At 37.5% G+C, this 25888-nt stretch overlaps 1 protein-coding gene across 1 annotated transcript in view; it reads left to right on the top strand.

The window, feature by feature from the left end:
- MGAT5 (alpha-1,6-mannosylglycoprotein 6-beta-N-acetylglucosaminyltransferase) overlaps positions 1-25888 on the top strand; it is a 384608-nt gene that overhangs the window by 226512 nt on the left and 132208 nt on the right. Inside the window, exons 5-7 of the mRNA XM_036747575.1 lie at positions 3776-3852; positions 4783-4872; positions 24675-24746. Of these exons, the coding sequence (XP_036603470.1) occupies positions 3776-3852; positions 4783-4872; positions 24675-24746 (239 nt within the window). The remainder of the gene's footprint in view (positions 1-3775; positions 3853-4782; positions 4873-24674; positions 24747-25888) is intronic.

Below are 25888 nucleotides of genomic sequence, written 5' to 3'. Positions count from 1 at the left end.
TTAAATCAAATTATATTCTTTTGCAAAATCAGAAGACAAACTGATAATGGTGGTGGTGTTGGTAGTGTTAGTAATAGCAGTAATAATTATTTATGCTTGCCTGGTACTGATTTTTCTTTGGTGAAGTTCTAAACACTTTTTATGGCTTCTGTATTATTGTGAAGTAACTTGATGCACCTTACCTGTGCTGAATATGTCTTTTTTTAAAGTATATTGTTGAGAGAATGACCTAGGCAAAGTTGTGTCTACAAAACAGGGAAGATGCTCCCCAGGCCCTGACCCCCCCTCTGCAAACAACAGGGATATTTACAAAGTACTTTTGTGAAATACAGTTTTATCAAAAGTAGAAATGTACTGGGTTGATAGGAAAGGAGAAAAGATAAAAAATTTGAGTTTGTAAGATAAAAGTTGCCTGGTACTTCCAAAAGAATTGGGGTCTGTCTCAACTTTCATTGCAGACATAATAATTTTAGTACTGCTGTGTCATGATCTGGGTTTCAGGTAGGATCATAGGTTTTAGAGTTGGCAGAAAACTGGAGAATTCACACAGGGCAAGCATTCACATGGTAGTCAGAAGAAGCAATACAAGGACACTCTTAAGGTCTCTCTTAAGAACTTTGGGATTGATTGCATGACATGGGAGACACTGGCACAAGACTGCCCAGCATGGCATGCCTTCTTCAGAGAAGGTGCTGGCTCTATGAACAAAATAGAATCGAAGTAGCTCAAAAGAAATGTAAGATACATAAATTTAGAGAATCCACTCCAAATGTTCACTTGGACTATTTGTGCCCGACCTGTGGTAGAGCATTCCAAGTTCATATTGGTCTAATCAAGCCACAGTCAGATGCATTGTAACTTGACTCTAACATAATGATGTCACTGTGGTCCTCTTTGAGAATGAAGGACAACCATCAACCAACCAATCAGTGTGATCTGGGTTTCAAGTAAGATCATAGGATTTAGAGTTAGCAAAGACCTTCAGAGACCATCTCTTTCACTGACATACCTACATACTGATTTTACAGAGGAGAAATAGTTCCAGAAGCGTTTAGAGAAGTAAATTAATCAAGATTATTCTTTTGGTCCAGTCCTATGATTCCATCATTACAGGGAGCTCTTAAGTGATGAAATCCTCTCTCTTAGTGAAGAAATGCCTGAGATCCTATCTAGTGTAAGTGACACTTGAACCCAGGTCCATTCTTATTCCAGAGGCAGGCTCTCTATCTACTACTCCATACTCCTTCTCTAAGATATAAGTTTTCATACTTTATTATCTATAATACTAAATGTTTACACCAATAAAATAAAGAACAGATCAATGAATTGGGCAAGCAAATAAAAAAGCTAGGAAAAGGATAAATTAAAAACCCCCAATTAAACACCAAATTAGAAATGCTGAAAATCAAAGGAGAGCTTAATAAAATTAAAAGTAAGAAAACTATTGAACTAACAAATAAAGCTAAGACCTGGTTTTATTTAAAACAACAGTAAAATAGATAAACCTTTGATTAATTTGATTTAAAAAAAGAAAGAATATCTATAATGGTAATAAAATTAATTGAAAACGGACCACTAAAAGAATTGTTCCAAAAAGACATATGCTTTATAGCCACCTCCCAACTGCTGAGCTTAATAAATATCCCAAAGGGGCCTGTCAGTAGGGTTATATGACACTAGCCTTTGTTTGACAACAATAACAAAATCCTGCCAGTCCCTTTTTAATATTTTTAATCAAAAGTGCCTCTGTCATGTGTGCAAATCCTCATGATTTTAGAGATGAGAAAGAAGGTATGTGGGTCAGTAGTCCCTGGTATCCTTTTTTGTATAGTAATATCCATGATTTTTTTCCAGTTATTCATTATTTTTCCTTCTTTCAGACACCTTTAAATTTGTTCCCTTAGTGCCCCCCAAATTGTGCTACTTCCTGTATAGACCTTGTTCTGTGAATACTTGGTATAATCCGGCTATTCCTCCTGTCGTGGTTTTCATAATGCTACTTCCTCATATAGCATGTTTGGAACTATGATATAAGAATCTACCATCATTGATGGAGTAGATGGTATATAATAGAAATCATGACAGATCTTTTCTATTTGTTCTCATCCTAGTTCCTGGTTTAAGCCAAGATTTGTAAATTCTTTTTCCTCTGCCCCTAATCACCACTTCTCAGTCTCACGAGGAGATGTTGCTCAACAACTTGCTATATATATATATCTTTTAAAAGAACTGAGTCTTTCATCTTCTGTGCTAACCATTATAAACTCAAAATGATTTCATTTTGATCTGTGATTCAAGTTCAAAAAAAATTTGAGTTCTTATAGCCATTCAATCTGAGACCTGTTACGTATAGTTCTTATCTTTCTTTGATGTGATATGTATTCCTTATCTTGAGAGCACAATATTTATCTGTTTATTCTCATTTCTCTTTATCACCTTTACTACCCCTGGACAATTCTACTCCCTGCTCTGGTGCTAATAAGTTCAAAGATCTTCCCCACTCATTTAATAGGCCTCTGGTGGAGCTAGTTAAGGGAAGCTTGATTAGGAGAGGCCTGTTTGTAGGAAGGCCCATTTGCTAAGTAGGTGGTAAGCCCCAGGGCCCTAAATGAGGTATACCTACCTGTGGGTAGCCATCAAGCTCAGACTAGAGAGCTGTGGAAAGAGAGAGACAGAGACAGAGACAGAGAACTGGAAGGGTTCTGAGAACTGCAAGGGGCTTTCAGAATTGTGGGAGGAGAGGACACAGGCAAGCAGACAGTTAGGATTTATGAATGGGTGTTTATGTGAAGGCCCTAGCAGAAGGGAAGTTTACAGGATGGCTTAGCTCTTTGCTGTGATACCATGTTTTAATCTCCTTGCTGTTACATTGAGGTGGACTTACTGGTTTTGGAATACAATTTCTGCTATGTCAGATTTGGGTTATTGGTTCTGGGATTTGATCCTCTGGTTTCTGAATAAATGTTTTACTTCTTCTGCCTTCTATACAGAGAGTCTGTTATACTTTGCAATTCCGAACTATACAGGCATGTTTATGGTCACCATCGATATTATGAATCTTGCCTTACTGATACACTTGCCCTTGGTCAATCACTTCTTTGTCACCCCCTTAATCTGACCTGGAAGCAGAGTTCTTGTTGCAATTGTTAAAGTTCAATACTTCATAAAGTTCTGTACACTTTAATTGATCATCAATATGAATGCTTTTAACACATGTTCTCTTTTGACCCAAATGGTACTACTATAAAACAGATGGTGGCAAATATCATTATGCCCATTTGGCAAATGGGGAAACTAAGGTGAACAAGTTTATTGAAATGTTGAAACACAAATAGCTATTGGCTTTTTGCTGTTTCTCCACAGTGCGAAGACAGATTGTATAGTGAAAAGAATACTAGTCTAGGAGTTTGGAAAGACCTGGTTTGAAATCCTACCTTTGACGTTCAATAGTTCTGTGACTATAGGCAAATCCCTTCACTGCTCTGTTTCCTTATCTGTAAAATGGGGATAGTAATACGTTGACTCCCTAACTCACAGGGCAGTTGTGAGAATCAAATGAGATAATGTATACACAGTACTTTGCAAGCCATAAAGCTCTACATAAATGTCAACTTTTATTAATTATTATTGTTGTTGGAGATTTATAATCACTTGTCAACTTTGCAGTGTTTCTCAGAATGCAAAGCCAGCCTGTGTGGATTTATACCTGCTACAAGCTTTTGCACCCCACTGTTTTATTACTCATGATATTCTTATATTGTTTTTTTCTCCACAGATATCATTAATGGAGCTCAAGAAAAATGTGAATTGCCTCCTATGGATGGCTTCCCACACTGCGAAGGGAAAATCAAGGTAAAACAAGATGGCACCCATTCATTAGGCATCCATGCCTTAGATGTTTAACTTTCTATTTGTCCTTTCCTCTTCCCCAATAAAGAAGGTTATGGTGTTCATTTCCATTAATGAAGGTAAAACTCTCTATACTTGGGAACCTGAATATCTTAGGGAACTTTTGCAGCCTTGATGCTAACATATTCTGTAGAGGATGCTGACTAGTCAAGCAGAGAGGCAGAACTCCTCCTTCAGACCTGGGTCTATATCTTGGAAACTTTTTCCAAGATGCACTGACAGAGAGGTATTATTGTTACAATCAGTGCCCAGGGCCCTTTATAGAAAGTCTCTGTTTCTTGGGTTTAAATGTCACATTTGCATTTGTGCCCAAATATTTAGAAGGCCCCAGGTCATTTGAGTGTATCCTTAATAACCATTAAAAATAATGTTTTTATGTCCCAAATCTGGGAAAATGATTCTCCAAGAAAAGCAGGGTTTGGGAGGTTTCAGAAAACTGAGTTGGTCATGGAATTAGGATTATGATATTAAATCCCAAGGATGTTTACATTGTAGTCATCTGTATCATCTCTGAAAACCCTACCTGGTTGGGGAGGCAGAATTAGCAGTTCAGTGTTCCTAGAAGGTAGGCACTTGATAAGTTTGTTTGAATCCATACCATTTCAGCTTCAGTTTTCTGGTTTCTTACCATTTCAGATATAAACAACTCTGCCAAGCCAGATACAAACCAGTGTTGAATTCTTATTACTCAAACACTGTGTTTTCTGTCCTCTGTACTTGGCTCTCAGTTTACTGCCTGTGTTCTTGTCCTCACACTTGAGTGGGTCAGCCAGCCCTGATTCTCCTCCGATTTCCCTTTATCTGCTGGCAAATATGCAGAAGTATTGCTAAAGGAACAACAATGATGTTTTCATTTGACTTTTGTCATTGCAGTGGATGAAAGATATGTGGAGAACAGATCCCTGCTACGCAAATTATGGTGTGGATGGATCCACGTGCTCTTTTTTTATTTACCTCAGTGAGGTCAGTACTGTATCTGGTGGCTTTGGGGCCAGGGTGTGGTACTTGTTTTCTCAAGTTGGGTTCTGAACTAGAATTGCTTTGGAATTTGTATTCATTCTCACTTGAATAGCCATGTTTTCCCGATTTAGTCCCTCTTTCCTGATGCCATGCTACTAAGTTGGCACATAAGAAGTGAAATGGATATCGTTTTTACTTCCCTGTGTTGCCATTTGTACCATGCAATTTAAGTATCACCTTCTTAGAGAAGCTCTAAGCACTTAGATTCAGAAAATTAGGAAATGTTAGAACTAGGGAGGGACCTTAGAGATCATCTGATCGAGCCCCTCCATCTTATTTTATTTCATTTTTGTCCTGGACTTGTAATGTCATTGGTGGAGGTGATTACCTCTGCTGCTGGAGACTTACAACTTTCCTGTAATTTATAGTCTAAAACCATTCAGAGGACGAGTGATTTACCCATCTTCACAGGGCCAGTATATGTCATAGAAGGGATGTGAACCCAGATCTCCATCACTTTGAATTTGCTCTATATCCACTAACCTATGCTGACTTCCCCTCTTCAATTATACATACAGAAAGTATTTTAAGCAAGTTCATATAAGTAGGCAGTGGTTGAGCAAGGACTAGTACACAAATAGCCTAGTTCTCAGTACAGGATTCTTTCTGTTACCACCAGCATGTTACCATGCTGCTTTTCTACCAAGACTATTATTCCTAATTATGGAATTTGTTATTATCTCCCTTTCATCACTAGGAAAACTAAATCTTCAGGTGGAACCCTAAGGTCCAAGTCATGGATGGGGCCAGGAATCCAGTCTAGGTTTTATAATGTCCCATTCTGTCTCATTGGGCAGCTATGTGGCTTAGTAGATAGAGTGTGGGGCCTGGAATCAGGGAAACTCACCTTCCTGAGTTCAAATCTAGCCTTAGGCATGTACTAGCTATGTGACCCTGCCTCATCTATAAAATGAGCTGGAGAAAGAAATGGCAACCCACTCCCAGTCTCTATGCCAAGATAACCCCAAATGGGGTCATGAAGAGTCAGATGCCACTGAAAATGACTCAACAACAATAACTCATTCCTGCTTCAAAGATGTATTCCCCTTAGCAAAGTCAGCTCACTACTCTGACAAGCTTTCAATTAATGAGACCTAGTTACTTAAACTTGAATTCTGAGGATTTGTTAACTGGGGGTGGGAGGGGAGGGAGGCAGGAGGTAGGCACTTGCCCTGCCTCTCCTTCCCTCTATTATATCTTTGTTCACTCTTCAGTTTGACTAATTGATACTAATAGCTCTCTAATCATTCTAGGCCAGAAGGAAATGCCTCTTTTTTTATATAATAAATAGAGAAGTCAGCTGAATAAAATGCTTTTTGCCCCACTTCTTCCTTAAGGAATTCATATTTCCTTTCTTCTGTGCCATGATGGAAATGATAGGAGGGGTCTGCCCTTCATCCTAGAAGCCAAGGTGGCTGCTTTATATAGACTTTATAGCCAAAATTTCTGTCATTTTTGCCTGTGAGGATTGTTCTCACTCCAGCTATTGCCTCTTTTTATCTTGGCCCATAATATAGTCAATCCTCAACTTTCATATGGTAATGTTCCTAGAAAAAAACAGTTTCAAGAAAGTAAAAAGTGGGAATGTTGGTACATTCAACCTATGGGAAATACAGGGTTAAGTTCTTGAGACCACCGAAACTGTAATCTTTCACAAGAGATTGCTGAAAATACACCTTTCTGCATACAATTCTTTATAACACAACATTAGTTCTGATAATATGTACTTTTCCTAATACAGTAAGCAGGAAATAACCTATAAAATGCTGAGGAGAAGAGAGGCCAATGGGACTGGGAGGGGCAAGGGCATTGATGTCAGAAGAGCCCTGAGATTAAAAAAGGGAAAGGGGTGACCTGCCATCTCTAGACCCTTTCAACTCTATGATTGAACTTTCGTTCCCCATGAAGAGAACATGGCTCAGGCTGAGTAACCAACCCCTCCCGATCAGCTTGGAAGCCTCTCTTCTTCCCCCTCCCCTGGAGATGGTGGCATGGGGAGGGAGAAGAAGGAGATGTGCTACTCCATGCTGAGCTGGTTGGGATGCTTGGGTACCCTGCAGGAGCAACAAGAGAAGCAGAACAATGGTGAGAAGCCAGGGACGGTGGTGTCTATCTCATTTACCCACAAACTTAGTCACTTTTACATTTTTTCAACTTTCTCTTTGAACACTTGGGAGGTTACATTAGCATTCTCAGGAGTGGATTTACAAACACTTTTACAAATACTTCCCTCCCTTTTGTGGCTATAAACTTCAGTGTGTTGCACATGCGCATCCCAAGTCTCACTTTTTTCTCTACTGTACATAGCCTTGAGTGTGTATGGTTGCCAATGTAAAAGTGAAAATGAGGTTACTAATAAAATCAGCAAATACTTGAAGAACTTAAAGTTAAATGGGTGAATGTTGAGGATTGACTGTATTGTCACTATCTTTTCCCTTTAACAAAGTTTCCCTTTAACACGGTCACCCATTAGCCAAGGATATTAGTTGTCACCATGACTCCAGAGCTAATGATCATTGAAATGTCTTTGGAAATTTCCAGCTTTGGCAGTCTGATTTTCCTGATTAACAGACTTTTGTAAATGGATTCCTATAGTGTTTCTATTCAAATGTTTCTGGCTTTGGTTTTCTAATGTGTGTACCCTTCTATTTTCTTGGAGTGTGGAGATACTGCTGTCACACTTTAGATATGCCTCTGGTCTCAGGAGAAGTCAATTATAAGCACCCTTTTCACCCTCAGGGAAAAGGTTCCTTATTCAATTTAATTTTCAAAAGTCTTCTTTTGCCTTGTAGTTCCAGAATTTAGCTGTAATCCAACTCTACTGATTGACAAGCCTAGCTAATTTCATGCTCTTCTAAGGGTTTATATATTGCAGTGTGTTTCTCCTAAGGTAAGGGGATTGTCAGCACCTACACTGAGCATTCCTGTCCAAGTCCTAGAAGAAAGAGCTTCCTGATTTAACACCACCCCACAAAAAAATAGGTGCAAGATACATATATCTTGCTGCAAGTTATTTATATTTTTTCTACCTCTCTGTCTTCATAATACAAAGACACCAGATCAGAAACAGATACAGTTTTATCAGTGGGAATAACATGAAAAAGATGCATTGCTCTCTATCTCATTCCTTCCTAAGGATCAATCTCCAAGAGCTCTTCCTTTCCCCCTCATTTTTTTTAATCTCAAATCATCCAGAAATCTCCCCCAACAATGTCCTGTTTCACTCTTATTTTGGATAAAGATGTGGCCTTCCTTGTTGTGGCCAGTGCCTCTGTATCCAGGTACCTGAAGCCTTGATATACTCTCCCTTTTACTCCAACAGATTGCCCCAACTCTCTCTCTCTCTGCCCCATATCTTCTCTTTAGTGTCTCCCTATAAACTGACTCCTTCGCTGTTGCATAAGTATGTCCTTGTCCCCTTCAACCTTAAAAAAAAGTCCCCAGTTGATTCCTGCCATTTCTGCTAGATATTGCCCTATATCTCACCTTCCTTTTTTGTGTTGGTAATTAAGGTGGAACTTTTTTTTAAGGTTTTCTCTTTTAGAATGCTAAAGTAATCAAGTGCCTTTGATTAAGTCTTACTAGGTGCAAAGCCCCAGGCCCATACCCTTTTGCTGATCAATTGTGAAGCCTTTGGGCCCTAAGAAGGGTATATAAACTCAGAGGTTAGCATTTTGTTTGGGGCTCATTCATTGGAAGAGTGTTGCTGTGGAGACTCTGGGTAGCCATTAAGGAGCCCCTTGGCTTGAAAACCCAGATGTTGGTGCTTCCCTGGTAACTATATACTGAGATGTTGGACAGAAAGCTAGAAGCCTGTCTACTGGTTTGTGTTATCTGATCTGTTGATATTTTCTGTTTGTAACTTCTATTTGTATTTGCTTTAAAGTTCAGGGTGCTGGCTTTTTCTTCTGAGCTAAGTGAATGACGTATGTATGTTTGATTAAAGTGAGATTGTTGACCCCTTAAAGTTACTTTACTTAGAGAAGCAGATCAAAGAATCTGTGCTGGCATCCCTTCTGCGTGCTGGTGTTGTTGGCCTAACACAGCCACAGTATGGGCAAGCCACATTGTTGTTATACTTTTTGACTAAACTCTTTGAGAAAGACTATCTACACTACATCGACACCTTAACTTTCTCTTTACTATCTCTTCTAAACCTTCTGCAGTTTGGCTGCCTACTACATTATTCAACTGAAACTTTCTCCAAAGTTGTCATCGATCATTGATTTCCGCATTTACTGGCTTTTTCTTAGGCCTCATCCTTCTTGATTCATTTTCAATGTTTTGAACTGTGGATCATTTTTGTCTGAGATACTCTCTCCTCTTTAGTTTTTCATGACACCACTCTCTACTAGTTCTCCTCCTAACTCTGACCACTTAGTCTTCTCTTATGGTTCTTCATCCCTGTGACACCAGCTATCTGTGGATGTCCCCAAAGGTTTCCTCCTGGGCCCTCTTCTCTTTTCCTTCTATATTATCTCATGTGGTAATCTCATCAGCTCCCAGAGGTTCAGTTAGTATCTCCATGCAAATGATTCGCACATCACTTTAGCCAGCCTAGCCAGCCCTGCAGTATGATCTTGCATCACCTTTTGGACTTCTCCAACTGAATGCCTTGTAGGAATCTCAAGCTATACATGTCTAAAACAGTACTTATTATTTCCTCCCTCCCCTCCCCCCATACTACCTTCTTCTGGACTTCTCCATTTCTGTTGAGGATACCACCACCCTCCTGGACACTCAGGCTCTCAACCTAGTTATCACCCTTGATTCCTTACTTTCACCCACCCCAAAAATAGGTATTCTGTTGCCACATCTTGTTATTTCAGCCTTCACAACATACCTTATATGTTTCTCCTTGTTTCTACTCACAAAGTCACCACCCTAGGTCAGCCTTTATCACTTCACCCCCGGACTTCTGGTTTTTTTCTCTATCTTAAGTTCTCTGCACTTCAGTTTATCTTTCACTCAACCAGCAAAGTAGTTTGCTTAATGCTTAGATCTGACCATGTTACATCCTCTCACTACCCAATTAATAAACTCCCCTGGCTCTTTATTATCTCTAAGCTCAAATATCCCTCTGATTGGCTTTTAAGGTTCTTCACAACCTGGTGCCTCCCTGCCTTTCTTGTATTCTTACACTTTTTTCTCATTCATATTCTCTATTATCCAACCACATTTGCCTACTAGATATCCTTCACACATCACTCTCCTCTGGTTTCTTTGCCTTTACATTGGCTGTCACCCATATCTGGCACACACTTGTTCCTCACATCTGTCTTTTAGTTTCCCTGACTTCCTTCAAGATTTAGCTCAAATCCCACCTTCTGCAGGACATTCCTGATCCCCCAGCGGCTAGTGCCTTCCTTCAGCCCCTCCATCTACTCTGTATGTATCTTGTTTGTAGCTAGTTATTTACATTTCTCCATCATTAGAATATGAGTTCCTTGAAGGCAAGGGATGTTTTTGCCTTTCTTTGTATTCCCAATGTCTAGAGCAGTGCCTGATATGTAGAATTTTCAAAATATCTGGCCACATATGAGCCTTTCCTAGGCCTTACTTTTGTGCAAACTTGATATCTGTGTCTGAGAAGCTGTCTGGATTAATTTCAGAAGCAGGGAAATGGTTGGGAGGAGATTTAATTCTACTCTATTTCTAAATTAAATAATCTTTTAAGAATATTTCCATCTCTTTTTACTTTCCCCTCAAATCCAAAGGCTGGGTAAAAGAGGAGAAAGGAATCACATTGCAGTTTGGTAACTATTCAGGGTCCCTTGTTTTCACCACCTCAAATCCCGGTATGGTTACTGTAGGATGGGTAGGATGGTGGAAAACAAGGCAAGTCAACAAACAGTTATTAAGCATCTACAATGTGTGGGCTCTATGCTAACCTTGGGGGATACAAGGAAAAGTAAAAACAGTTCCTGCCCTCAAGGAGCTTAGAGTCTAACAGGGGAGACAATATGCAGTGGATTGATTGGAGAAAAGGCATTCTAACCCCAGAGAGAACATGTATTAAAGGAGATTGTGAAAGCCTTCTTTCAGAAGTTGGGATTTTAGCTGAGATTTGAAAAAGGCCAAGAATGAGAGAAGATAGAGATGAAGGAGAGAATTCCAGGAATGGGGTTTAGCCAGTGAAAGTGCACAGAGAAAACCAGAATAGAGAAAAATCAGTCAGGGGAAATGCAAATGGGGTTTCTGAGGTTGAAAAAATTCTCTTGTTTCTGCCCATCTTTAGTTAAGCTAAGCAGCCGGGGACCAGTGATACTCAGCATAATATAGAATATGATCTGGACAGAATTATTATGTCAAAGCAATGTTTGCTGTCATTGAAGGAGAGCTGAATACTCCAACCATTAAAAAAGTGAATGCAAAACCACTGAAATAGTGAAATGTTAGTGACTTGGGGAAGGTTAGAATAGCATATGAGCAGCAGCTTTCATATTATAGCTGATTTATTCTCATGTGAAAAACCATAGAGTTCAGGTAGTATTTTGACCTGCAGGGAAGATGCTGCTAGTTTACTATGACAGGTAGGTACCTTCATAGTTATTATTGACTCTTCCTTCTCTCCCATCCCCCATTCAATTACCAAGGTTTTAAAATCAATTGCCACATCTCTGGAATCCACCCTCTTTTCTCCCATTCACATGGCCACCTCTCTAATTCAGATTTTTCATTATCTCTTTCCTGGACTGTTGTAATAGTCTGCTGATTGGTCTCTCTGCCTCTGGTCCATCCTCCAGTCAATCAGTAAACATTTATTAGGCACTTTTGTGCCAGGCACTGTGCCAAATGCTGGGGATACAAAAAGAGACAAAAGACAGTTTCTGCCCTCAAGGAGCTCAAAATCTAATCACAGACCTTCTGCCTTGGTCTTCCTAAAACATTTATATTTATTTACCTTTACCTCTTTCCAGATCTATTTTTTATTATACCCTTTTATATACATCACACATCCTCTTACTATCTGAACTTCCCTGAACTAAACATCACATCTCTCTGCCTTTGGAAGATCTGTCTTCCATACCCAGAATTCCCTCTGACCTCACCTCCACTCCAATCTCCCCCTGCCTTCTACCCTCAGTTAGTGCTTTCTATGGAGATTGTGTTATGCTAACTGATCTGTCATGCTGTATATACTGCACTCCTGTTGTACTGTTCCTCACCCCCTCCCTTCCCCAGTAAAATTCTATCTATTTTAGGGTAGTTAGTGTCTGTTTCATTTTTGGCTTTCTACCTCCAGTGCCTAGCACAAGCTGGTCAGCCCTGAATAGTTGGTGAATTGAATTGTTAATTCTGTGAGGGGAGGGGGGAAGCTATGGGCTGGACGACCTAATCAGGAGTTGGTCAGTATGCCAATATTACCCTTTCCAGGTATCATATGCATCTCTTTGTCGCTTAGGATGGCCTGGCCTTGAATTCTGTTCTGCCAGTGTCCCAAGCTTAGGAATTATGTATATATCCCTCTTCTGCAGCTGAACTCCTGCATATGTGTTCTCTTGCTTCTTGTGTAAGCTCCTTATGAGCTGGAACTGTCTTATTTTTTTCCTTTGTATTCCAGAGTTTAGCTCAATTTTGTTGCATAATGAATGCTTAATAAGTGCTTTTTCATTCATTCATCCCGAAATGTAGTTGCTAGTAGTGTAGAGAGATGAATCTTTTGTCTAAAACATGCATGCAATTTGAGCTTGAGACTATTATCTCCTTGAAGCGAGGCCAAATCACTCAGAGGACCGCAGTGGAAAGAACACTGGATTTGGAGTTAGAGAATCTGAGTTCAAATTCCAGCTCTGACATTTACTCTAGACATTACCTAGAGCAGTTCATTTAAGTCAATCAAGTCAATAAGCATTTATTAAGCATTTACTATGTTCTAGGCACTATACTAAGGACTGAGTATACAAAGAACAGTAAAAGATAGTCTTTGTTCTCAAGGAGCCTAGGTTTTAACATTTAACCCCATTGACCCTCAGTTACCTTGTATGCAAAATTAAGGGGCTGTAGTAGATGACAACATGCCATAGTAGGTGCTGTATGGTGGGATATGGAAAGTAGAGCCTCTCCAGTGGAAAGGTGGACTGGAGTTTTGTTTTGAAGAAAGGCATAGGAGAATAGTTTAACAGAGAAGTGCTCATTAGTGGCAACTTGATCATCTCCTTTCTGAATCTTTCTCTTATCTGTTCTGGTTTCTAGCAAAAAAAGAAGCAGGAATGGTGTTCCAGGAAAGAAAAATATTATGAATAAAGGTGGGAGGACTGGGACTTTCTGGGGGCAGGAGAGATGATGATGTCATTCTCAAGGACAAACAAACAGACAAGTTTTTCAGGAGTGGAAGGGCCTAACAGAAGATACGTACCATTAGATAGGGTGGGGGCCCCGTTCCATTAATTTTTCCATATCTTTCTGTATTTTTAGTCTCTGTCTCTCCACCTAGTTGTCACCTTTCATAGTATGGGAATTTATATATAAAATATTACTAAAGTCGTCACAAAAGATCACCTGAGCTACTTCCTTCCTCTCTCTCTCTCTACAGATGTGTTAGATCACTCTCTCATCCTAAAAAGGCCTCTTGACTCTCCCACCCCTTAGTTTATTCCATTTCTCCCTACTTTTGTTTCCAAACATCCTTCCCTATAGAGGTAGTTTCATCCCTTTAACCATCTTTGTCCTGTTGGACTCTCTCCAGTTTCTCTACATTTTGTTTGAAGTTCTGTAATCCAACTTAGATGTTATAGTCTAATAAAGATCCATATAATGCATGAAGAATGACTTCCTGGATCTTTTACAACTTTCAACAATATGTTCCAGTAGAATGGCATGGTGATTAATGATAATGAAAAGGAGAAAAAAAAAAACATAAATTAGAACTCCAGCAACTTTTAAAGCCAAAAGACAGTTTTGTACACTTTGTTGGTTGTTGCTTATGTTGTAGGTTAGCCTTATATAAATACAGGCTATTTCAGAAGTCTTAGTGCCAGTTTAAGTCATTTAACTTATAATGGTTTAAAACAGCCCTAAGATTTTGGTGACACTATATAACGAAGCCCCTATTATTTTTGTATGAACTGTACTCAGTTAATAGAAAGATTCTAATTGAGGTTAGTTTTCTCTGATTCTTCAATATTCTGATTCCTTCCATATGCTATTGATTGGTATGTATTCAGTGACTACTACCAGTTTTGATTTTCACTCTAGATAAAAAAAGAAAATGAAGGTAAGTCATTCGGGGAGATTGAGGGGAAGGAGGAGTTAAGAGAGTCAGGAAAATAAGTGAAGTGCAATCCAAGGCCAAATAGACATCATCTTGTGTTTTCCAGTATTTTAACTATTGGTGGTCTTCCTTCCCTTTTTAATAATTTCATACAATAAAAGTTTAGTGCCTAATATGCGCAAAGAAAGGTGTCATGTGCTGGATCAAGAAATGAGTCTCTTATTTTTGTCTAAGATCTTTGAAGTGCACAGGATAAAATTACAACTAGCAGGAATGGTAAAAAGTGTGTATGGCTGGGTAGGAATATCATGAGACTATGAGATGGGAAGGTGTCTTATGCCAGTCACGTCTCCCTGTATAGATTAAAAGATGCCTATTTTCTTTTCTTTTTGGGAGGGGGGGGGTTTAAGCAGTTGGGATTAAATGACTTGCCCAAGTGTCAAATAGCTGATGCGGAATTTGAACTCAGGTCCTCCTGACTCCAGAACCAGTGCTCTATCCACTGGGCCACCTAGCTGCCCCCAAAGGCACCTATTTTCAGGGATTTAATTTGAATAGAATATGAAGCTAAAACCTTCCAATCTTTCCTGTAGAGTGGGATTGTAAACCACTCTGCACCACCTAAATAAGAGGTAGAGGTAAATATACAAAGTTAGAACTAGAAATGTGACATAAAGTCGTTTTCATTTTACATTTTAATATATGAATTTAAAACAATTATGTTTCAACATCTGTTTTCATTGTTTTATTTTTTTTCTAAACATGAAAATGTTTATGTTTATTAGGATTGCTGGCTTTTGTAGTTTTCTCATCTTATTACCTCCTAGAAGCTTTGCATCTCTTTTGTATCTATTATATTGTTTGTCATTTTTTAAAGGGGAGGGGATACAAATATACAGAGGGCATTTTTACAGGTACACAAAATATTTAAAAATAAGTATAAATATTTGTTGATTGACTATATGAATATGCCTTTAAATATTACCCCAGTTCCTTGCACAACATCCATTAACAATTAAATCATGTCTGTTCTAAAAGGTATTGTGATATGATGAAGAGTTGTTGGAATGGCAGTCAGAAGAGACTGAGGTGTAAATTCCTTCTATTTCTTGCTAGTTTTGTGACTTTGGGTTAGTTAGCCATTTAACCTCTTTAAACCTTAGTTACTTCATTTGTAAAAGAAGGATAATCAAGATTATTGTGAGGGTCAAATAAAATATTTTTGAAAGTGTTTTGCAAACCTTGAAACTCTATATAATTTTTAGCTACTATCATTATTCTTTCCCTTTAAACCTTTGTACTTTCAAAATTTGTAAAAACAAAACAAAAAACAAGTCATAAAGTCTCAAACATAAACACTAACTGAACGTGCACTTCTGCATTCTCTAAGTTACATTGCATCCTACTATTTTTCCCTGAATGAACTCTTCTTTTATTCCCTTATAACCTCGGTAACCCTGGTTTTTGAGTAATTCCAGGCTTGTGCTTATTTGCTTTCCAATGGTCCCATGACAGGCCAACTCCCATTGAATTATAGTTATGATCCCTCCAACCTTTGCACCTTCAGTAGGATAAGCCTACATCAAATTTTTTAATTCATTGATTTTCTTTCTATAGTCAAGGCCATCAACAGTTACTCTTAAAATATCTGTATGAAGTAAAGAAGAGCTAGGATAAATTATCCTCATGTTACAGATGAGAAGGCTGAACTTTTTGGTTCTAAAAAGTACATTTGTACCCTTTTGTAAATACACTTTGAAATGAACCGTAAAATCATAGAATCTTAGGGTTAAATGGGCCCTCTGAGATTATTGAGCCCTGTTTTGGTTGGGTATGGAGAGTACTAGTTTACTCCGATGTCCCTTAGAATCTGTGATTCTTTGAACTCTTAGCAACAGCATGAACCCTCTTCTATTCTGTATTGTACAAATGATTGTCCAGTCTTCAAACAAAACATCCTTGTTGTAAACTTAGAGTCATACATTCAGACCAATAAATGTTTGAAATTACAATCACAATACCTGACTTCATACCTATAAAATAACTTTAATTGTCCTAATTTTACTGATGTGTACCATTGAGTTGGCACCTGCCCAAAAAAAATGAGGCTTGAAAACATCTTCTCTGGAAAACTGAGTATTCAGCTACTCCAAGTGGAAAGAATCAGTGACTGATTCATTAGGCAGTTTTACATTTCTGGAACACTGGGGAAATAATTTTCTCTATCTGTCTTTGTGAATCATGTAACTACCTCCATTACGGAAATGGGGACCCATAAAATAATTATTATGAATGTCATTGTTTCAGGTATATTACTTTAGCTCTCTGCAAAGCTCTTAGAATCTGCTTCCGTTGCTGTGATCTTTCAATGAATTCAAAATGAATTTCTTAGTTCACTTCTCTTGCTATGTATATAGATATTATCAGTGTATTTCCTAGCTACTTACTCCTCCCTTGTTCCCTAGTTCCCAACTTTACCTGACTCTTCTAGCAACCAGCCTTGAAGCAGACAACATATATTTCTAAAACTCCTCAACTTTTGTAGCACTTAGTTGTCTTAGAATTACAGTAGTTCTGAAAGAATAAATCTGCAGACTGATTGATTGCTAGAATTGTAACAGGTAAAAGCTGTTGATTCATACAACAGTTTGGGTGTGTGTGTGTGTGTGTGTGTGTGTGTGTGTGTGTGTGTGTGTGTGTGTGTGTATGTGTTGAGGGTGCGGAATGACACTGCTTCATAAAGGAACAAAGAAGCAATTTTATGCCTTACTCATCAATCTGTTTCTTATATCTAGTGAACAACAGATATAAAGGTCTTTGCCTTTTTGAGTTCTCCCTTGGCAGTATGTAAAACTAATATTGGCTGAACATGCCATTAACCTTGAGTTTAAATTCAGCGTACTTAATCCCATGATTAATGCCAAGATTAATGCCCAACAGCAAAGGTTGAAAGCTTAAATGTTTGTGAATGCGAGCATGAAATGAAATCCTAATAACCAGTACAATGATTTGGATTTATGGGCTGTGTTGGCTGCTAAAGATAACTTGGAAATGGTGTTGCATGGAGTAATTTGTCAAAGTGGGCAGTGATGAAGAATTGACTGTTTATGATGCAGGGGGAAAAAATCTCAATGAAGAATACAGCTCTCTAGTTTTTGGTGTAACAGGTACAGCACCTCACTGTGGGACTTCATTACGTGAGAAGAATAACATAGTCTTTTAAGAATTTTAACAGTTCAAAATTTGAATTGCCCTTTTAGTAAGATATAATGGGCACCTCAGCAGAAATGTAGATGTATAGATTTATAATAATATTCCCCTCACTCTCTGAGTCTTCTACTTCTCTATGTATATTTGTAGTTTTTATCTTAAATCCTAGGTACTCCTACTCAGACAGATGTGTACACACATACTCAGAGAAGATGTAATGTTAATAAAGAGGTAGATATCTTTGGCTAGTCAATTTTTCTTTGATCTTCTGTTCCTTGAATCATTTGGTTGTTTTTCTTAATCATATTTCTAGTTTATAAGCTTTAGTTATTAAGATAACCCCTAGCCCCAACCAGACACATTCTTGGCTCTACTTCACCAAAATCAAAAAAGCAAAAAGGTGAAATCATCCCATATTATGCCAAAATCTTGGCAAATGTTATTTATAATAAATAAAGCCTTTGAGGTACTATGGTGTAATTTACAATTTATTTTTCTCTCTGTGTTTAATATTTGATCTTTTAAAATTCTTGCTAACACTATAAACCATAAACCCTTAAGATTATTTCCCTCCAGGGTTTCAGAAAGTTTACTGCTCAGGTTTCTCTTTCAATTATGTCTCATTTTACTTTCTCTTCATTATTTTTACCAGCAACCACTACAGTATAGTACCTTTTGAAGATTTCATTAATATATTGTATATTTCTTTGCCCTGTTACTGGTTAGTGTTGCATTCTTTGTCCTTTGCAGTAGGAGAAGGTAGTTAATCAGACTGCTTATGTTCAGTTGAATATAAGCTCCTTAAGGCAATGGACCATTTTTATTTTTGTCTTTTTATCCTGAGCCCCAAGCACAATACCCTGCTTAAGAGATATTTGTTAGGTTGGATTGATTGGGTTTCCTTTATCCTTTGGAGCAGTATTCTTTTTGGTGATTGCCTAAATTTTCCCCAGAAGAACCTGTAGTTAATGTATAAACAGAATTTATTAGTAATTTTTTTTAAAAGAAACAACATTTGAAACACTTAGAAAAAAGATGGCTTCACAGAGGCTTCTTTGTTTTTGTTAGGCTTTATAACTTCTCTTGGCCATAAAGTAGTTAATTAACATTTATTAAACACCTACTAAGTGCCAGGCACTTTGTTGAGCACTGGGACTACAAAGAAAAGCAATGACAAAACAAGCAACAGCAACAACAACAAATCAGCTCTAGTCTCTAGGAATTCGAAGGCTAATGAGGGAGACAAGAAGCGATCAATTAGCTGCAAACCAGATAAGGACAGGATAAATTGGGACTAGTCTCAGAGGGAAAGCACTAAGATGTAGGAGAACTTGCCGAGTGTGAGCCTTTAGCCGAGACATGAAGGAAACCAAGAGGCAGAGATGAGGACCCTTCCATTCTTAATTACCATGGCAGTGCAAACTTAAGAAATAGACTTAATAAAGCTTTCAAACTGGGGGTGTATTGCAAGGAAATTCTGAGTTCACATTGACTCAACATATTTTCCATTCAGTCTTTGTATTTTGCTGGCTAAAATGATCTGCTTAGGGAGATCATGAAAGAGTTAGAATGTTAGATGGTAGAGTCAAGTACATTCAAAGGTACTATTTTAACCCATTTTTTAATAGTTACTGTCTTTTAACAATATTTGCCTGGGTCTCTAGGCAAAAATGCACATAAAAAATGTGTGAACTATCCATGAAAGTTTGTAGCTGTATATACCAAACCATAAAAATCTGACTGTCTTTGAAAATGGCCAACAACGGCTGCTCTAGAGTGCCTTCCTAGAAAAACACGGTTCATATAGATTTCTCTCTACTGTCAGTAATGCAGTAGTTGAGGGAAAAGAAACTTCATTTTTAATATAAGAAGTTTTTGTACTTTACCATGCAAGCACAATTATTTTATTCATTTCACTGCTGAGAAATATATCCTAGTCTCCTCTTTTGAGAGATAATTTTGTGTTTCCTCTCCAGGGAGAGTCATTCAAAGGAAATTCGAATCTTTATGACCATCTCTTTCTACAGACTGTGTGGTGCAGTGCAGAGGGTCAAACATATGGCCAACAGCCAGCAATGTTCCTGGGTGTAGGCCGAACCAGATAAGAATTTAATTGGGAAATATTTAACAAAGTAAATAAAAATGTAGTAGGACATAAGTAATGTTAATATGTGGGGTTTTTTAGGTAAGGATAAAACCACAGGGATCCTTTAGCGGTCTCCGTTTCTATTTATGTTTGACACGACTGATGTAATGGATAGTTGATCCTCAGTGTCCTTTTATGAAAAATGTGGATATACTTGTCCTACCTCCTAAAGAAAGTTGCTGTGATTATCAAATGCAGTAGCATATTTATAATCTTTGGCAAAATTTAAAGTACAATATAAATGTAAGCTGTTCTAATTACTCATCATTTAAGGCTCACTTTAGATCATACCTTCTCCATGGATCTTCTTTCCAATCTTCTAGCCCACATTATTTCTTTTCTCTGGACTTGTACTGTAGTTGAGTCAGTAATATATGATAAGTCATTGATTTTCTCTTCTTATGTTAGGTATGTTAATTCCTCTCAACCGATTGTAGTAAGCTCCTTGAGGGCAGAAAACACATCTTATGCTTTGCCCCCCTTCCCCCCCTCCCCCGTCCATTTTCCTGGACATAAAGTAGTTGAACAATAAATGCCTGCTGACTAGTGAGTCTCAGATATGGATTGTGGTATGCTGATAGTGAAGGATCACAATTAAAAGACTACACAGCAATGCAGGGGTGTCCCCAAAATCCTAAAGAAGTTTAAGTTATTTAAGTTTAAGTTACCAAAAAACTTTAGTTAGAGACCAAGATCATATACAGGGTGTCCCAGAAGTCTTAATACAGTTTTAAGCTATTCAAGCTTAAACTATTAATGCAGTTTTAAGCTACTAAAGCTTAAGTTATTAAAGCTTAAAACCATGTTAAGTCACTTGGCCACTTCAGCCAAAATACGAATCAAGTTCATTATGAATGGTCAGTCAAATTAGCGAAAACAGTTGTGTGTGTAGACACAATACTGTCATCTTTTGATTTTATTTTCTGAAACATTGCAAATCAGAACACAATAAAAAAAAATTCCAATGAAATAATCCCTCCACCCCAAAGTAAAACTTAATACTGTGAAGATGCACCAAATCCCTTTGAAAGTGATCTCTTTGTAGTCTTGTTGGATACAAGTAAATTCAGCTGTGTCCTTCACCCAGACCAGGTTTCAAGTAAAAGATTGAACTTTATTTAATTTGATTTGCAATGTGCTTCTTAACTGAAAAATATGACACAAGACCCTACAGAAACCTCAGGTCAAAATTGTTGGCTATTTATTCAAACAAAGGACTATACTAATCTTTGGAAAGAGAGAGGACTAGAACAGAACTGAATAATTAACTCATTCAGAAGAATAAAGCCTAGAAAATGTTCGCTTTTGAGAAATGGCAATAAGAAAATCTGTCGTGTTATATATCATTATATACATGCATTCATTGAATCTCCTACTGTTTTTTGACATGATTTTATTCTTTCCTTATCATCCCACTCTATATCCAACTTGATTTGTATATTTCTTTTGTCTCTTTCCTTTTTAACTTAATGGAATATGTCCTTCTTACAATCCATACAAATGGGACCTAGTTTTGATCTTTTTTAGAGACTTTGTGACCCCTACTCAAAGGATAATCTCTTTGATATTAAATATTATTACTATAGTTACTCATAGAAATATGATTTTATTTTCTTTTGAAATAATATTTCAGACAAAAGATACTTTTATTTGGTGTGTTCTCTCTGAGAAAACTTGATTCATGGGACATCTACATAAAATATATATTAGAATTCTACTTTTCTGGCTACTTCGTTTTATAGCTTGAAACCAATGCACTAAAAAGATAGTTTCATGGTGAATGAATTTTGCCCTCAAATTAGAGGTCATTTTAGGAATGATCTGGCTTACTTTTTTAAATGGCTATGTTCTTTATGGCCTAGTGATGATCACATGAATCTCAAGTTGGTTTTTAAGGAGAAAGTTACAGATTAAGGACAGTAAGTTACTAGACTTTGGCAGTATTTTCCCAAAATGCCATTAATTGAAGCCATTATTTTGGAAAATGTTGCTCATTTAAGCAACTGTTTCAGCAGTTGGAGTCATTGCCAATGTTGGCTTTCTTCCAGCTTGAGTAATCCTTTGAGATTTGAAAAAAGATGAAAATGTTTTCCTTATGGAAGAATTGGTTTTTGTATAATTAATTAGTTTGTTATCTAGGGATTCTTTCTTCCCTTATCCCTCTCCCCTGCCAAAACCAACTCCTGTTCATTCAAATTCCCACAATCAAAGAAGGTGAATTTTTACTTTTTCTACTATGATGGATTTTGTATATTGAAACTCCTAGCTAAAAATTACAGAGACATATTTAATCTTCCATATTTAAATACACTTCTTTCAGAAACTTTCAAAGTTTTGTCCAGTGTTTCAGGTTAAGAAGAACCAATATACATGATCAGCTAAACAATTCCCAAGAACCAAAGGTTTTGTCCTCTACCCTAAAGTCACCTTTTGGAACAAGGGCTCATACAACACTTCCACCAAAGTGAATCTAAGACTCTTTCTTGTTTGAAGTAGGAGTAGAGGAAGGGAGAGGCTATCTTTAGTTATCAAGACATGTTCTCATTAACATTGCTTTTTACTTGTCTGTTTTTTTAATTCTTTCTTCCTTTATGGACAGTTTCATTTCTCTGGTCCTAAATTAAGTAGGATTTTTTGTTTTATTTTCTTAGTGTCAAGTTTATTTAGATTCTCTGCTTTTCTTCTCCTATAGTTTTCTGTGATTTGTTGTATTGGAAGCCTGAAGTCCATTTGAAGCTTTCATTTTATAAACATGCTTTTTTTTTTTAGCAATGTTTTGTTGGGGGCACTCTCTTTCATTGCTTTGATCTAATCTCTTTAGTCCAGCCAAAATATATGAAGCACAGATGTAAGCAGTGTTGCTGGGTCCAACGAGGCCTTCTCTATGTACATTGCTTATTTTTTCTTTCTATTCCTCACTTTTCTCATTGGTAGTATTTAAGATTTTGCCATTCATGGTAATGTTGTTGTAAGACCAGTAATCGGAGCTTGGACAGACAAGGCAAGTTGCTTTTTTATGTATGGAGAGCTGTTGTAACATTCCCTTTGTTCACTCTGGAGAGTCTTTTTGACATTCAGAAGTCATTTGTAAGTATGATTAAATCTAAATGTGATCCAGAAAAGGGAAAAGATACATTTTGCTTCTCCTTTGATCCATAAAAGGACAAAGATACATTTCACTTCTCTGATTAAAAAAAAACTCTTCTCCCACATGGATGTTATATAGTTATTGTATTCAGGTCATTCATAGCTAAGTGTTACTGATGGAAACCCTCCTTTATTTCTACTAACTAGATTTTTACAAAGCATCCTGGATTAAGAACCCTATTTCTGACTTCTAAGTCACATTTAGTAAGATCCTAAACTACATTATAATCAGAGTCAAGTGCTGTAACTTTGGCTTTTCATTCATTTAAAAAAAAAACCAAACATTTGCATTAAATACCTGAAGAAGTTTCCAGTAGGATATAGCACTTGATTTTAGCCCTGAAGAGAGCCACAGATTCTAAGATGTGGAAGTGAGGTGGGAATGCATTCCAGGTATAAGGAACAACCTGGACAAAGAGTGAGAGATGAGAGATGGAATGTCAAGCTATGAGACAAGCAGTTAGGCTGGAATGCAGAGTGGGAGAAGGGGAATAATAAGATAAGTGTGGTAAGATACACTGAATCCACAATATGAAGGGCTGAGGAATTTGTATTTCATATTAAGGACAATAGGAAGTCTCTTTTTGAAAAAATTTAGATAGAAGAGTGACACAGTGAGGCCTGTGCTTTAAGATTGTTTTGGTAGCTATGTGACAGATAGACTGGAAAGGGAAAGAGACTCGAACTGGGAGACCAGTTAAGAGGGCATTGTAATAGTCTGGAGAAGAAATGATGAAAACTTAAACTAAGATAAAGCCTGGATAAGTGTGAAGAAAGGGATATGTATACAAGGCACATTATGGAGGTCAAATCTACAAGATGCGGTAGTTGATAGGATGGGTGCTGTATGGGAGAGAGAAAGATAAGAGATAATTCCAAGGGTGTGATCCTGGGTTACTGGAAGGGTGGTGGTGCTCAAAATAAATAGGGAAGTTTGGAGTACAGGCAGGTTTGAGAGATGGAGATAATGATTTCAGTATTAGACATCTTGATATTGAGATGCTTGTGGCCTATTAGGGTAGAGATAGCCAACAAGTGGGATTGTAGCTTAGGAGAGAGATGACTGGAATTGAATCTGTTATCTTTTCAATCGGAGCATTCCTTCTAGTGACTCAATAGAAACCCATGCGTGTCTGCACATCTTGTCTGATTCTGTCCATGACTCCCATAAATTCATGACACTCAACATGATACAGGGCTTCCTTGCCTTCTCTCAATATCTCAGGAATACCAGTGGAACACTAGCTATCTATCTACCTGTCATCCTTGTACATATCACCAGGCCATCTTCTCTTCCTATCATACATTTCCTTGATTAGGTCTTTACTTCTTACTGTTCTTCAAAGTTATTATTTCATTATGTTAGTCTCCTCCCATCTAAAATGCACCTCTCCACTTCTCTATGTGTAACATTCACTTTCAGAGTTTTAAAAATTATTGTGTTTTATAACTAACAGCCCTGCAATAATTCTGGTGAAATGTTACCTTCAGGAAAATGCATAATTCTTTTAGTGATCCCAAATTTCTCCTAGAAACAGAGGGCCATCTCTTTAATACCAGCAGGAGAAAGATTAGCCCTAGATATATAGATCTGGGAGTCATATAGAAAGAGATAATTGAGCCCAGGAGACCTGAGAAGATCACCAAGAGAGAGGTATAGAGAAGGAAAAGAAAAGGGTTCAGGGAAGGAGCCTTTGAAGACACCTATGGTGTCTTAATCAAAAGATGTTCTTGCCCTTTATCTGATCATTTCTGTAATCAATCACAGAGAAGATTCTTTCCTCAGCTGCTCAGGCCTCTAACTTTAAAAATTGGATAGGCCCTTGATAAAGAATTGAGCTTTAAGATTTCAGTAAGAAAGACTGGTGAGGTTTTATTCATTCTGAATAGGTAAAAGACTTCAGACTAAATTATTGACCTGATATTATTTTCTAACATTTTTCCAAAGAAGGGATCAGAAGGAGGTCGAGGAGAGGGACATTAATATATAAATCAACTCACCTATGACTTTGCATTTTTGTGTTCCAGGTTGAAAATTGGTGTCCTCATTTACCTTGGAGAGCAAAAAATCCCTATGAAGAACCAGATCAGAATTCAATGGTGAGAATGTTTGAAAACTTATTTACAGGTCTTATGTCTTTAGAACAGATTCATTTTCACTGTAATTAACTCTTTCTAGAACTTTAGTGTCAAACTAAAATAGAAATGGGGGCTACTAATCCATATATTATACATATTAGCATTACCAGTGTTCTATTGTATTTTTATTAATTTTGTTAACTATTTCCTGAGTATATTTGAATCTGGTTCTGGCCCACTCAGAGGTCCTTAGGACTGCATACTTGACACCTCTGTTCCTGATGCTTCCTGTTATAACACAAAACACCATCAAAGGAACAACTTTCTTTGCCAATCCTGTGGAACTTAAGATCTATTCAGGGCTGATGGATGGCCTGGAAAAATTGACCAGTATTTATTGAATACCTCTTGTGTGTCCTGTATAATTATGGGTAGCATTTACATGATGGAATATGAAATTAATAGAAAATATGACTCAACTTCAGTCAAGGAGTTTATAATCCTGATGAAAACACAGTACGAAACTATAGAACACTTGAAGCAACATCACTCATCAATCATATGTCAAGGGCTTATGTGTGAAGTACTATGCAATGCACCAGAGCTGCAAACACTAAAACAAGAAACATTTCCTGCCTACTGTGTCATGGGGGTAGGGATTGGGGGGGAAGGAAATATCATGTACACATGTAAGCAAAGACAAGACAATTTGAGGAGGGAGAGAGAGCACCATGATGGGAGGGATTTAGAAGCGCTTCCTGTAGATGATTGATTATCTGTCTCACCCAACCTCTGAATATAACCTTAAGTAAACAAGGATTCAGGAAGACAGAAGTAAGGCACTGGGATGGCTGGATTTCTTGCTTAATGAGAGAACAGGGTTATCACAATGAGATGGTTTTAGTTAATAGCTTAGGCCTAGAAATAAAATTTCTCCATTCTTTAATAATGATGCTTTCTGATTAACTCCCTAAAGTGACCTAGGGAAAAGAAAGTTGCTTGGAATAGCTCAATTTAGTTTTACCAGTTTTGGAAGGAATAGTGACAAAGAATTATTTTAAGAGAAAAATAAGGTATTTGGGCATTTGTTGGGGTTTTCCATCTTTTATTCACATTGTCCCATCAAAATCAGGGGTTCTTTGCTTTTAAGTTATACCTTAGCT

Source organism: Trichosurus vulpecula, chromosome 2, assembly GCF_011100635.1.
Source record: "Trichosurus vulpecula isolate mTriVul1 chromosome 2, mTriVul1.pri, whole genome shotgun sequence".
NCBI classification, from domain to species: Eukaryota; Metazoa; Chordata; class Mammalia; order Diprotodontia; family Phalangeridae; genus Trichosurus; species Trichosurus vulpecula.
This window is presented reverse-complemented; position numbering and strand designations above follow the sequence as displayed.